Source organism: Melospiza melodia, chromosome 11 (genome assembly GCF_035770615.1).
Source record: "Melospiza melodia melodia isolate bMelMel2 chromosome 11, bMelMel2.pri, whole genome shotgun sequence".
In the NCBI taxonomy this organism is placed as follows: Eukaryota; Metazoa; Chordata; class Aves; order Passeriformes; family Passerellidae; genus Melospiza; species Melospiza melodia.
In genome coordinates this window covers 22,418,190-22,433,159 of record NC_086204.1, presented here as the reverse complement: position 1 = coordinate 22,433,159, position 14,970 = coordinate 22,418,190, and the positions used below count along the sequence as shown (strand labels likewise).

Genomic DNA, 14,970 nt, shown 5'->3' with positions numbered 1-14,970 from the left:
ATTGATGGAATCAGTGAAAGCCTTGGGAACGAGTATCAGGGAGAGGGGACAGTGGGTAGTGCAGAGGGAGAGGATGGAGATTTGACACTGCACTTCTGCAACACTGCGAACACACATTGCTCTGCTCGTGAGAGGTTTCGTTTTATTTCTGTCAATGGCCAACACTTAATTCACATGAATGACGTGCCAGTCATCCCTTACTCTCTCTCAAAGTCCTGCATACCCTCTGAGGACTTCAAATAATCATAGCTAGTTCAATTAAGGCACTAAAAATGCCATCGCTTCTTGCACCAAGGCCATCAATCGTTTATAACCCGCGGCGTTGGGTATTTCCACGGCGCTTCCCGGGGCTCTCTCCAGGGAATGATCTGCGCTCGCTCGCACCCCGACGGCCCCGGATCTGCCAAGTCATGCTGCCCTTGCAGGCGCTGCCGCCCTCCCCTCCCGCCGCGTCCGCTCGCGAGATCCGCGCTGCTATAAAGGGGGCGGCGCGGCGGGGCTGCGGCACTCCGGGCCGAGCCGAGCCGAGCCGCTGCAGCAGCTGCGTGTGCGGGACCGGTCTGCGCTCCGAGTGAGTGTGCGGGGCCGCGGGGCGTGCTGGGGGCTTTGCACAGTGTTTGGGGTTTTTTTTTTTTTAGTGTCATTTTATTTTTATGTGTTTTTTGCTACTGTTTTGGGTGGGTTTTTTGTTCGCTTTCCCCTCCCCCTCTGCGCAGATGCGCCCTTGAGCGAGGCGCGTAGGGCGAGCCCTTTCTCCCCGCGTCTCTCTCCCGGGGGATCGCGCTGCTGCGGCTGCCGCCCGCACCGCCGCGTTCAGTTTCCCTGGTGTTGGTGTGGCCTTTTTTTGGCGGGCAGAGCGAGCAGATAAGCCCTTCCAACGCGCGGGCCTTTATCAGCGCTGCGCGGGGAGGAGCCGCGGGGAGGGCCCGCGGGGGCAGCGCTCGGAGCGCCTGCAGGGAGCCGAGCGGCCCCTTCCCCCGACAAGCGAGGCGGCATCTCGCTTCTAAGCCTTAAAAAAAAACCCCAAACCCGAGCGCTGGCTCGGGGACATGCAGGGGGCGGCTCCCCCTGTCCCAGAGCGGTGTAGGGGCGATCCGGGCGGGGGAAGGCTCGGGGGTCCCCTCGGAGCCCCTTGGGCGCCACGCGTGCCGCGGTCCGTGCGCGATGCCCGCGGTTCGGTACCGCGCCCCGACCGCGGCCGCGGTGGCCTGACCGCATTTTTGTGACAGTCTGAAGGTGGGAGTGGAAGGCTGGTGGTGCGTTTTGAAACGGCCTTTCGCTTTTGTTCAAGCCACCCTAAAGGTATGAAATAGCTCGTTCAAGAGAGCAGGCCTGCCTCATTATAATTGCAGTTTGAAGATAATTGAGGCCGTCTGCGGCTATGAGCAACAAAGATACTCTGGCCGGATTCGAGTGTATTTGATTTAAGGTGCTCATTGTACTGTCGTCCGGAATGAAAGGAAGTAACAATGATTCTGTGGTCTGCTCCTCTGCGGGTTAGGAAATGCTGTGGCTAAAAATCCGAGCAGAACACGCGCTGACCCCACAAGGAGTAGCAGAAGGGTTGGCGGGTCACAGCGGATGCTCTGAGGAAAGCACATGGCTCTTGAAGTGTGAGGCAACCAAGGGCTCCTGCAAATACTAAAAATATTTTAGTGTTACCAGAGAAAGGGGCAATAACTTGTAATTTAGAAAGAGGAAGTATCAAAGAGCAGTCTGACCTTGAATACCTAGTGAAGTACTCCAGAGGATTGCTGATGGAACAAATATAGAAGGACTGGCATAGTACTGAGCAAAAGGATGACCTTGAACTTGGATAACAGACAATAGTGTAATTCAGTGATAAAAATGTGGGGTCATGCACTCCAGGTCGAGCAGCTCTTGCTTATAAGATAAAACTTGCTAGTTGGAGGCATCTCAGATAAATACTGTGCTGTTGTTGTTCCCCTGTCCCTCTTGCAGAATTGCACTTTGAGAACCACAGCTGCATTTGTGGGTACAGCATTCCTGATGTCCTCCTGCCAGGCTGCTTCACTGCATCCTACAAATGATCTCTAGTCCTGGCCACCACATTCTCTCCCAGTCTGCTGCAATTAAAGACTAAAAACCCTTGGATGAGCGTGGGGATAAGGAGCTTTGTTGCACAGTTAAAATTGCTGAATGTGTGGGTGCTTCTCAACATGAAAACTGAGAGGTGGATCGTTACTGTCAGGGTGTGTGAGAGAAACCTCCAAAAGCAAAACCATTGCTAAAAAGGCTAGGTGTGGGTTCAAAGCTAAGTATTTGACTTGTGGGCTAGTTCTCCAGGAAAAAAGTGGCTGGCAAGGGGGAGGGAGCCAAGAAATGAGGTGCTCTCAACCTTTTTTAGAACGGACTTGGTGCCTTGCAGGCACAACTTGGAACAATCCTTGGCTCTTGGCTTTCCTTAGCAACATGAGACTCATGCTAACCTTTGAGGTGCTTTTTATCTCTGAGGCAGCCAGTGCTGCAGTGTGCAGAACAAAGTGAAATAACTTTTAAGAATATGTTGTGATCTGCAGAAATTAGGTTTGTAGAGTTACCAATTTCAAAGATTGTGCTCTGGAAGTCTTAAGGAGTTATACTGCACAGGATGTATTACGCATGACAAGCTTTTGGGGCAGACAGTCAGAAGTAGCATTCTCTTGTCCTTGTGTACCCTTTTATTATTTTTCAATAGACTCAAAGGGGAAGCAACCTGGCTGTACTGATTTAGTCTTGGTGAAATGGTAATTAACATAGAATGTGATTTCCTTGTGTGCCACGAGTCTTTCTGGTTGCAAATAAAAAAGGGTTGAATTGTTCAAAAGGGTGAAGTGTAGTTATGCAGAGCAATGTTCCCTGGGGATTAACAGAAGTTACTTTCTTTCAGAGTGAACAGGAAGCTCAAGTTTGAGGTCTTAAATTCCCTTGTAAAATTGAACAAGGTTCTTCTCATTGAAAGGTCTAAAAAACAGACTTTCCACTCCTCCACCACGTGGAATGATATGGTTTTCTGAGTACTAGTAAAGCTCTAGGCTAGCAGTTTCCCAGACTCTGAGCTGTTACTGGTTAGATAACCATTACTGCATCTTTAGGAGGCCATGAGCCATGCATTTTGAAGTGCTGGCAGTCTCTGTAGTGGCTCAACTACCCAGGTGTCAAAACTCATTTAACACTGAAGCCTTGTTGCAAGATTGAGTTCTGATAAACTGTCTTTGTTTAATCTAGATTGATAAAATGCTTGGAATAAATCCTTACTTCCAGGTGCAAATGTACCACCATCTAAACTGTATCGGTGTTAACTCCTGTCTAGGTTAAATCAAGATGTCTTCAGGAAAGGCTTTCATTGGCAAACCAGCTCCTGACTTTACTGCCACGGCTGTAATGCCAGATGGACAGTTCAAAGACATCAAACTCTCTGACTACAAAGGTAATTTCATGTACTTCTCTAATTACACAGATAGTCTGGCCATAGGAAGGACTGGAGGGTATCTGAAGGTGCATCTTGGTTTGGCTTTGAAATGATAGTGACCACTTGGCAGTGGACTGAAGATCAGAACTTGTGCAGTGGTGGCTGCAGTGTGCTTGGAAGGCTGTCAGCAGCATGACTGAGTGTCCCAGCTGTGATAACTGTTACCAGTGAGCATAAAACTCCTCTAAACTGTTACCTTGCATCAGGCTCGTTGCCCTGTATCATAATGAGGCTGGTGTAACATTTCCAGACTGTGGCACAGCAACATCTTCTGTCTCACCTTTGTCAATGGAAAGTAAATTCTTTCATCTAACCAACAAAGTCCCTTTCTCTAGAGTGCTGGCAATATGTTTGCTTTGCCAAAAAACCTTCACTCAAAACAAAGGGAAAGCCTGAAGTAATCAAGTACTCATGTTGATGGCTTTAGAAATACATTTCTAATGATGCTGCAGGCTACATGAGGGTGATGAGTCAGTACAGAGTACTCACCTATTAAAATGTCTCCTTGGCTGGTAGCCTTTGAGGTCTGTGGCGTTTCTCTGTTAGGGGTCAGCCATGGGGTCTGTTGGTGTAGCACACCCAGAGCTGTACTTGGGGCAGGCCCATGGGAGCAGACCCAAGAGACAAGCATTCCCTGTTAAATTTGACAGTCTGGGTTTGGGGAGTTCAGTTGGGTGGGGTTTTAAGGTGGTTGTTTAGGTTTTTTCCTGTATTTTGGTGGGGTTTGTTTTTTCTTAAAAACTAATAGATTCACCGCTTGTACTGCTTTTCTAGGAAAATATGTTGTGTTCTTCTTCTACCCCCTGGACTTCACTTTTGTCTGTCCAACTGAAATCATTGCCTACAGTGACAGAGCTGATGAATTCAAGAAAATCAACTGTGAAGTGATTGGAGCTTCTGTTGACTCTCACTTCTGTCACCTTGCCTGGTAAGAATCAGCCTTTTAACCCAACAAATTGTTCTGCCTGGTCTCAGTTCTTGCAGGAACTGAGTCCTGAGTGTATTCAAAGGCACTTGGTAAGTATTGGTAGTGCCAGGTGCTGCTGAACAGAGCTGAGCATACTGGGCATCTGTTCTTTTCTTGCTGCGTGGCAGATTGAGTATGATATTGCAGAAAGGATCTGCTTCTGTTGTACCTTGAGCCCTCATTCTGAACTGCTATGTTTCTAACATGTAAACTTTTCTTCTTTTAGGGTCAACACTCCTAAGAAGCAGGGAGGTTTGGGCACTATGAAAATCCCCCTGGTTTCTGACACAAAACGTGCCATTGCCAAAGACTATGGAGTGCTGAAGGAGGATGAAGGTATTGCATACAGGTAATGTGCCAGAGCTGAAAGAGCTGATAAGTTATGTTGCAATGCATAGAGATGAGCACAGAGCTTGTGTACACTTGAATACCTGCAGCCAGCTAAAGCTATTGGCTGTTGTAGCTGTGAGCTCCTGCAGGCTCTCAGACACTCCTGCAAGGGGAGGTGGTCCCTGGTTCTCTGTGGGGCTTAGGCTTCCTGTGCTTTTAAGTTAAATTCTGCTTCCCTTTGACTGCCTGCTGCTCAGTGCAGGAGTCTCATGCAGGTGAGCTGCAAACAGTGATAATGCAAGACTTGCATAGTCATGAACATGATTACAGGAATTTAATCTAGTGATCAAAGTGCAGATTAATTAAACCCCAAGTCTTTAGTTGCTGTTCATAAGAGTTGCCAAAGGAGCTGAGCTTCAGCTAATTTCTAACCTGATGTTAGAGGATTGATGAGCTGTTGCTTGTTGTCTTTTTGAGAACAGTGTGCAGTTAGTTTTTTGAATGTGAGAATGTCTCTCCTGGAATTTGTTTTTCCCTCGTGTTTCTCTTTTTCCCTACTAGTATCTTTCTTGAGTAGTATCTTCCTGTGTCAGTGCTCTACTTGCCTCCTGTCCCTCGTAGTTCCTGTTGGGCTTACAGCTGCTCTTGTTTCATTGCTGTGCATGCACCAAGGTGTTAGTTGCTAGGAAGAGGTCACAGTAAGTGGTACAAATAGTGCCATAATCAAATAGTGAACCTGAGGTTTTGAAACTCATATCAGTCTAATCAGCCTTTCAAGAGCTGTGCTTAACTTCAGGGTTGGTTTTTGTTTGCTTTTAGGGGTCTGTTCATAATTGATGACAAGGGGATCTTGAGGCAGATTACAATCAATGATCTTCCTGTTGGCCGCTCTGTTGATGAAACCCTCAGACTTGTCCAGGCCTTCCAGTTTACAGATAAACATGGAGAAGGTAAGAGAGCTTTTCAATTTCATGTTTTCTCTAAAGAACAGTATTAACTAGGCAGATTAAATCAAGGGTCACTGAAAAGTACTGAGTACATGTATCAATCTGTGCACTGCAGGTAATTGTGACTGTTGAAATCTGCTTGTTGAAGGACACCATAATGCTTTATCCTATTCCATGCTGAGATTTCACCTAAATCAATTTGGTGATGGATGTCTTGTCCAGTACATAGAAGTTGCCTCTTTTAATTAGACACAGAACATACTTGAGACAGAAATGAAGAACATTTAGTAACTTAGCCTGTAAGAGAAAGCTTGATTAGATTCTGCTCTCAGGTTTGGTAGGTTGAGACCATCAATACTAATGTAGTGTTGTATGCAGCCTGTTAGACAAACTATTTAAATTCCTGAAAGTCTACTCATCTTTGTCAATATATAGTGAGGGTAAAATGGACGAGAGTCTCTGTTCCCATAGTTCAGGAGGAATAAGGTGTTTGATACTGCCAGCTTTTCTGCAGGTGTGAAAGAAAAAAAAGACACTGCAGATAAAAAGTTAGAACCAAGTTAGAGAAACTCAAAATTGCTATGCAGGTGTTAGTAGTCTTCAGTTGTCATTAACTGATGAGATGTGTTGCTGCTGGTTGTACTCACTGTGCTTCAGAAGTGGTAAATCAGGGGCAGGTTTTATTAAAATGAGCTGCTCTCATGACTGTGGCATATAAATATATGCTATGTGAGGAGACATATCAAACATTTGATGATGGAGAGGTCACATGTCATGCAAATGAAGCCTTTAGGGGTTTACTGTACCTTTGAGTAGTCAAAACCTGGCAAAAGGTTTTCCTTTAGAACTTCAGGACTGCAGTCACATCTAAATCAGGACAGACCAGAGTAGATGTGTAGCAACACTCAGAAGCTGAGCATTCTGTGGCTAAAATTGCCAGTCCTGAGTGGAGCTAGCATCCAGCATTCATGACAGTAAAGAAGGAATACTATTCAAAAAAGGCTGCTCAAGGAGCTGCTGGAAGTTTGAGACCCTGCAGCCTCTGCATTTTTGATAGCCATGTAGGGGAACCAGTGACAGTTGAACACTTTTTCCCCTGCCCCTTTCAGCTGGAGGGCTGGACCAGGGTGGATTAAAGATAAGGGGAATACAGACTTGGCTGGATCCAAGGAGATAAGTGTAGTGTGGTGTTAGAGCCTTTCTGACCTGGCTGCTGGAGTTGGTCCTACCTTTGCTATCAAACTTTCCAGAAGCTTTTAAGTGGGGCTGGGAGAGCTGCTTGTGTAAAGTAACCCACTGTGTCTGGGCAGAAACCTGGTCAGGCTGTTACTGCCCAGTAAACAAATAGAAACAAGCCAAACAAAGCATCATGTGACACTAAATGCACTGTCTGTATGTTGCAAAGATCTGTACATGTTCTGAGTTGCTACTTTGCTTTAATGTTGTGTAAAACATGTTCTGCAGGAGCAGCTGGTAAGACTTTAAACATTCTTATCATTTCAGTGTGCCCAGCTGGCTGGAAGCCTGGGAGTGACACAATCAAGCCTGATGTTCAGAAAAGTAAAGAGTATTTCGCCAAGCAGAAATAAGCATTCAGCCTGAGTGGAAACTAGTATGCCTTACATAAAGAGCAAGTATCAGTTACTGAACTTTGATTAAGTCATTGCGTCTGAGTCGAGGGATCATGTTATAGTTATAACAGTAACTTTTTTACTTGAAGGAAAGTTTGTCCTGTTGACAGTACCTTCATAGCAAATCCTAACGATCAGTATCTGTACATCAAGCCCTGTTGACCTTAGTGACAATGCCGTGTCTGTGGTTAGCCATGTGTTACATAGAGCAGTGCTATCCTTTTGTAACTCTATTAAACTTGTGAAAAGAGCACACTGTCTACTGTTCTTGTATGTTGTCATCAGGAGACCTGGGAGCAGTGCAGGCTTCACTTCTGAAAGCTTCCTGTAGATGTCTTGAGTCATAAAAGCCTTTTACTACAGCTCCATTAGAATGGAGAGAAATAAACTTAGTTTGCATGTTGAAGTAATAAAGTACTCCTCACACTCTTCGTGACTTGGCTGCTAGATGGAGGATCAGGCTGTCAGGCTTAAACTCTGGGCCCTGTGGTATTGCTTGGAGCATGTGGCTGACAAAGGTGGGGCATCTCATGCACCATGTCAACTTAAGTCATTCTGGCATCTATGTTAGCCAAAACTGACTGTTCATGTCATTCCTGGGTATCCAACATTGAGTGTGAATGCTGTCTCTGTGGGAGTGGAATACTGGGCTTTCTGGAAAGGAAACTTCCTTGGATATACAGCATTCATCCACAGTCTTTACCACTACATGTCATGGAGGTGATAACATGCCAGTTATCCATTAGCTTGTAGTCATATGATCTGGATCAAAAGGGTGACATTATAAAATCTGGTACTCAGGTGTGCTCAGCCTTGTCTTTAATCTTTATATTTCAAGTGATTATGTAAAACTCAGAGCACATGACTGGCCTTAAGTTATACCAAAGCTGTGACTGCTGTGTAGCTTCATAGTTCAGTGTGGTTTGTGATAGGAATAAACTTCAAAGCTGAGGACTTGGGTAATGAGCTCTTGCCTAACAATGGAAGGGAGTTAGAGCCCTGTGATCTTCATGTACCTGTGAAGATTAAATTCTTACCGGACCTTGTAACCATCTTCAGCTCAGGTTGTAATCAAGTTCTGTCCTGCTTAAAGTCAGCAACACTAAAGATGATGCCCAGGGCTACTTATGTCACTCAAAAGTGAAAGTTGTATGCCTTGAGTAGTAAACTTGTTTTGTACAGCTCCAAAAAGTATGTGGCAGAAGCCTTGGTCCCAAATAGTTCAATATCTAGTAAAGTAGCTAATCCCCATCAAGATATGTGAAAGTAATGTTTAGCTGGATCACTTCTGCTTAATTTTTTAAAAATCCAGCCTCAAGATAACACATGAGGCCAGCTTCCCAGGAAAGCATTGATAAGTAACAGGGGCATTTATATGGTTCAAAGTAAAGGAATATAAATGAGCGTGGCTGCGTGAGAAGTTACCAAACTTTCTTTTCTAGCAAGTGAAAAGGATTAAAGTTAGGGCTAAGTTAATGTAAAACTTAGCTCAGTTGTTATATTAGCCTTGAAATGTAAAATTCATTACAGTAGTTACTTGGAGGGCACTATGTCTCCAAGTGCCACATCTATAAAGCTTTTTTAATACTTCCTGGATAATAATTGTACCACTTCATTGGGCAGCTTGTTTCAATGCCCAACCACCCTTCCAGTGAACAAATCTTTGCTTGTATCTAATCCAGACCTGGTGCAAATTGCATTTCCTCTTGTCTCATTGCTCATTAGTTGGGAGAAAAGACCAAACCCACCTCACTACAACCCCTTTGAGGTAGTGTTACAGAGTGATTTTGTAGCTACTTGGTCACCTACCCCTGGACATTGAGAATACAGGGGTTCTCTGATGTTCTGCTCCTGAGCCTCTCTCCAAAAAGGGGATCTTTATGTGCCCATCCCAGGCCCTGGGAGGAAGGTGAGGGTCTGGGGGTGGTTCTGACCCCAGCAGCTCTGTGGCTGCTGTCAGGAGAGGTCAGAGCTGCCCTGCAGCACATCTGGGCACAGGAGTGTCCTGTAGAAACACCCCTTGGGTTCATTTCTTCATCCCACTCCTCTGGTGTCAGGAGTTTCCCTCACATGCTGTAATTTCCTGTGTCCTGCCCACCTTGAGCTCCCCCACATTGGGAGGCTGCAAACTGTACCTGCTTAAGGACCACAGTCACAGGTGAGTGATGATACTGTGGAAACTGCAAACAGCCAAGAAACCAAATCCCTGTGGATTAGGAACTGTATTACATGTGTGCATAAAAGGATTGACAGTAGGAATAAATGCAATTAAACAATTCCTTTTCATTCTTCAGCCACATGAGTCATTCCTGGGAAGGTTTGCTATGATGTCATTTTAATGTTTACATAATTTACGTTTCTAAGAGAAGAACACACAAAAAATGTGTAACAAAACTTCTTCAAACCAAGAAGATTATTATTATCTTTGTTTAAACTCTGTATTGATTTAGATATATCTTGGAATCTCCAGTAAGTGTTCGGAGGCTTACACCCCACTCCTTGCATCATGACATCTTAGACTGGTGTAACTTTTATGATACTCAAATAACTATAATTTATTTAGTTTTTTATAGTTCTAATCATTTATTGAGGTGGGTTTTTTCCATGGAGCAATGGATGCAGATGTATTTTCGCTACAATTATGAACTGCTTTTGCTTTCACAGCCAACAGGTGCCATATTTTCCAGTGAGGTAAAAACCTCCCTCAAGCACTGCTGGAATTTGACAGGATGAGTAGCTGCCTATTGGCATTTTCCCTGAAGATGTAAATTAGAAAGGACAGATGTGATATTTGGTTGGTTTTTTTTTTTTTTTTTTAATGTGTGAGTGACTGCACATCTATTTTCCTAGTTTGAGTGTTTATTATAAATATAACCTTTACTCATTTATTTCTTTAGAATAGTCAGTGAAGGAAAACTGAAATATATCTTACTGTGTCTCTATCCTAGATCTCTTAATTTGTTGCTGATTGCTGTGATTCCTGGGGATTTATGTAAGCATTCCTCAGCTGGACAGGGGAGAGAAAATAGTGGAAGGTGCATGGGTCAAGGTAAGGACAGGGAGAGATAAGTAAATTGGCTTAATTTTACTACCAATCAAATTAGAGTAGGATAATGAGAAATAATGAGGCTGCAGGGGAATCTGCTCTGGAGCACCTCCTCCTCCTTTGTCACTGACCTGGTGTCTGCACAGCTGTTCCTCACATTCTCCCTCTCTCTCTGCAGCTGCAGGTTGTTGCACAATTGTCCCCCTTCTTAGCTCTGTTATCCCATGGATGGCTGCTGTTGGCTCCCTTGGAAGCTTCGAGGAGCTTCTCACCCCTGTCACCCCCTGCCTCTGCTACCAAACTTTGCCACACAAACCCAATACACACACATTGTGCTCTCAAATTATCTAGAATTAAAAAAAAAAATATATTCCCTCATGTTTGTGGTAGATATTTGTAATTAAGTTTTCAGATAATAGTGTTTGTGTAGGACCAACTTGATTTTTTTGGAATGTATAATACAAAGCTGTGCATCAGACAGAAATTCTATATATTATATCTTGGCATATATAGGGTGTGATATTTGATAGTAAACACACAGAATCTAACCTTTACTCGATTTTGTACAACTTCTTAGTTATTTCAAAATTAACAACTGCATGTTTATATTTAGATGCTTAGAAGAAAGAAATTGCCTCTTTCAGTTTAAAGAATTACACTTTGTTACAAAGCGAGCTTCTCAGTGGTTTTGAAAAACAGTATAAAAAGCTACTAATGTTTAAAAGTACTATTTTCTTAACAACTATTCCATCCTTTTTATCAGGCCTTTGTTGAATATGTTACTGGATTGTCCAGCAAATCAATGAAGTTCAAAGAACAAAAGCAAGCATTTTATATCTCACAGGTATTGCAAAATTATGCCCTTTGGTTAGGAAAGTCTGTTTGCAAAAGCTCCATGAAAGCAGCTTTTAGTAATGTTACACATCAAAATAACAGTTATGTAAAGATTATGCTAAAATACTCAGGTTTATTGTATTAATAGTCTGAAATTTTCAGTGGCTCTGGTGTTCAGTATTATATTACATGACAGTCTGCAAATGTTCATCCTGATGCATATTTCTAGATTGACAGAGGACTTAAACCAGAAATGTCTTGGTTCTAATTTGCAAAGGGTGAAATGAGGGAAGTGCAGAGTAGTGGAATGCACCATGCTTAGACAATTAATTCAGAAAGTGTTAGTGTCTTTTTTTTTTAATATAATTTAATGATACGTACAAAAAGAACACTGAACAAAGAAATCAAAGAAATGTTTTTTGCTCATGAATATAGTAGCTCTATTTTTAATCCTTGGAAAGAAAAAACAGAAGTTTGCCTTTAATGTAGAGTCAGACAAACTCTGCATTACCAATGGCCCTGTGCTGCACAGCCCTGGGTGGCTGCAGGAGAACAGGCTGTGAGTTGTTTGCAGTGTTCCTGAACAAGAGCTGAGCCTGTGGGAAGCAATTCTCACCACACCTAGTGATGAAAGGTTTGCTTCAATGTGAAATTTGGCTCTTTCACCTGAAACTTGAATCACTGTACATGTTATGGGGACACGTGTCTGAATTTAGAATGTTTCTGTTTGAGCTCAGGTATGTGACTAAATATAGGTGAAGTCATTAAGGTTGCATTGTCCTCTGACACCAAGTCCAGTAGGTTTATGTCCCATATTCCACAGCAACAGATTTTTGAAGTATCTGCACTGATGAGTAAAACCAATATCTTCTGTCTAGAAAGGAAAAAAAGTCTTCAATCTACACTTGATAAAACATCATAGCCTAAAATTGATGTATTTCATCAAATTCACTTTTTACAACAATAGGGCAGATTTTTACATTTTGGAAGACTGAAGCAACAGTGAATGATTCAGGAAGACTAGTCTGAACAATACTGGAAAAAGGGTTAATGACATGAAATTAATGCATTCACAGAAAGAGCTATGATTCTGCATAAATTTAGGAAAAAAAGGAAAATCCCTCTACTCCTTCTGTAATGCACTTAAAGGAATTTTCCTGTCCCATGGTTTGTTCTACACAAGGAAAAAACCCCAAGCAACTTAGTGTAAATGTGTCTGATCTTCAGAACTTTCAAGGTGTTTGGGGGAAAAGAAAACGTGCAGTTATTAAATTTGCTTTCTCACTGAGTTGTGTACAAACATCAATAAAGATAACATGAGAATTATAGATGTAATATTAATGAATGACAGTAGCCATTTCAAATATTTATATGCATATATGATCACATTTTGCAGATCTTGGTATATTACTGGAGATATTTTAATCATTCCACTAAATATCTTACTGCTTATTTTATGACAAAATATTCAATTCTTTCAAGTTTCCCACCGTATTTCCTAAGGAATGTGGACATCTTTTTGAGTACAGAGGGAAAAGAAAAGCTCATTTGTGTTCCTTGGTGCTATGTTTCCTCCTTGAAAACCTAGAAGGGAAGTGCCCTGTTCTGTTTTCTGAAGGAAACATGATGGATGATCTGTCACAGGATATATGACAGCACAGGAAGCCAGTGTAACAGCAAAACCCCTCTCACGAATACATGTCTCTATTTTGGCAGATGAATCTCTGAAAGTTCAGCTTGCAGAGGTGCAGCTGTTTCTCCACTGCAGTGAGCAGCAAAACCACTTCCCTCAGAGGAAGAGTTTTGAACTGCTGCTGCTGAAGGCAGGATTCAAAGCTAATTTGTTAAATACACTTTTTGCATGAGGCTTAACAAAGAGTGCTGATAACCACAGTGGGACTGAGCAGTAGCTGCCACTATTCTTAACTTGGGGGTTTTTGATTAAATTTCAATTCAAGTCAATGTGCATTTTCAGAAATATAACCCATGTCAAATAGCAGTTACACCAACTGAGCCTCAAACTGCTCAAAGAGAAATCAATTCCTGATTTCCAGGTGCATTTGGTCACAAATGAATAAAAGACCATGAATATTATACTGAATGAGTAAAATTATGCTTCTGATCCAGAGGAGGGCAATCTAGGTCTAAAAAAACCCCAAAACAAAAACATAGCAAAAAACCCAACCCAAATGAGACTTTAAAACTCCCATCAAAACAACAAACTAGAAGAGTTCCCTGTTCTCCTAAGGTTGGCTATTTTTGATTGACACACCAGCACACATTTACACAGCAAAGCATCTTTAGTTTTCCATAGTTCAGAGGAAAACAGCATTGTTACAAGCCACTCTTTTTATGGGAGAAAGAAAAAGTCAATATCAGGAATTAAGTTTGCCATGCTCTTCTTCATGCTGCAAAGTAACTTTAGTGTTTATTATTGTACCACTGAGATGTAACTGATTCAAACTGGTACCAAAACTCACCAAGAGTGTTTTTGGAGGTGTTTTCTGAGCAACAACTGATGGTTGTTGGTAACCAGGTTAGATTGTGCTTTGTATTTAATTGGTATTGTCTGTCAAATCTTTAATTGTTATTAAAATCTCGGTTATTTTTAGGGAAAAATAAAAAATAGGGAAAAACTAAGGATAGTAAGAATGGTAAATGCATGAATCTATTACAAATTTATTAATTCTCCATAAACATTTTATTAGCTTGAAATGTACTGAATACCTTGTTGCTAAAACTGAATTTAAATTTAAATAGCTTTTAATTTCTTTTATTTTTCCTGTTCAGCTCTTTAATACTCACCCTACAGGTTATACTGAGGAAGAGTCTTTAATAAATGTTTAAAAATTAGGATTTAGAGAACAACTTGCTTAAAAAATGTAAAATGTGATGCTTGAACTAGTAAATCTATCCACATATTTGCAATTACTTGTTTGACATTTGCAAGGGCTGAAACTAAGAATGCCTTCACAATGCCTCAGGATCCAAGGCTGATTCATTCCTCACCATGTCTGGTCTTGTCCCAAGAGATGAGGTAAGTCAAACAGGTTCTCAAACTTCAATTTTATAAAACAAAGGCCATTATACTGCAACCAGCAAGGGGAGAAATCTACTCACTGTGTATCTCACTGTGCAGCTGTGGATCTCAGTGAGCTGCCTCAGGGAAAGTAATGCCCAGTCCAAGTCACTCCAAAATCACTGTAGCAGGAATGGATATTGCTAAATATTTGCACTCTGTTCTGCCTGACACAAATGTGTATTCCCAGAAGCACAAGGAACACAGATCACTGTTCACTAATAGGTTTTAACCAGTAAAAATTCCAGTACCCACAGGCCTTACTTTAGTGCTATTGAGGGCAAGTCCCTCAGTTATGTCTCACTGGACATCTGGAACTTTTGTTACTGTTAAGAACAGAGGAAGAAATGAGAAGTGCACTATCATGGTGCTTGCTGTTATAATGCTTTTGCTGAAGTGACCTGGGGAAGATAAACCTTTATTTGACTTACTCATAATGTGATGCAGGTTTTATTTTTCATATCCCAGCAGCCTGTGATAACAGTTTACCACCTTCTGCTAAGATAACAATTTTTTCCCTTAGTTTGCAGATACTGTGTGTGTCTTAGGTAGCTCACTCTTTTCAGGATATTAAAAAAAACCATTATTGATTCTCTCTTGAACATCTTGAGTTCTCCACAAGTTAAGAACTGCATTGTTTAAATAAAAATACTCAGTACTGAGA

The 14,970-nt window shown here is 42.1% G+C and overlaps 1 protein-coding gene across 1 annotated transcript; it reads left to right on the top strand.

Moving 5' to 3' along the window:
- Window positions 1-492: 492 nt before the first annotated feature.
- On the top strand, window positions 493-7,600 carry PRDX1 (peroxiredoxin 1). Its single transcript, XM_063166000.1, has 6 exons — window positions 493-571; window positions 3,314-3,430; window positions 4,247-4,400; window positions 4,666-4,788; window positions 5,589-5,719; window positions 7,220-7,600. The coding sequence occupies exons 2-6, from the start codon at window positions 3,325-3,327 to the stop codon at window positions 7,303-7,305; spliced, it is 600 nt and encodes a 199-aa protein (XP_063022070.1). The 5' UTR covers window positions 493-571; window positions 3,314-3,324; the 3' UTR covers window positions 7,306-7,600.
- Window positions 7,601-14,970: the final 7,370 nt, after the last annotated feature.

Coding starts and splice junctions, on each gene's coding strand:
- PRDX1 (XM_063166000.1), top strand. CDS start 3,325: ATGTCTTCAGGAAAGGCTTTCATTGGCAAACCAGCTCCTGACTTTACT. Junction 3,431..4,246: donor CAAACTCTCTGACTACAAAG/GTAATTTCATGT, acceptor CTGCTTTTCTAG/GAAAATATGTTGTGTTCTTC. Junction 4,401..4,665: donor CACTTCTGTCACCTTGCCTG/GTAAGAATCAGC, acceptor TTCTTCTTTTAG/GGTCAACACTCCTAAGAAGC.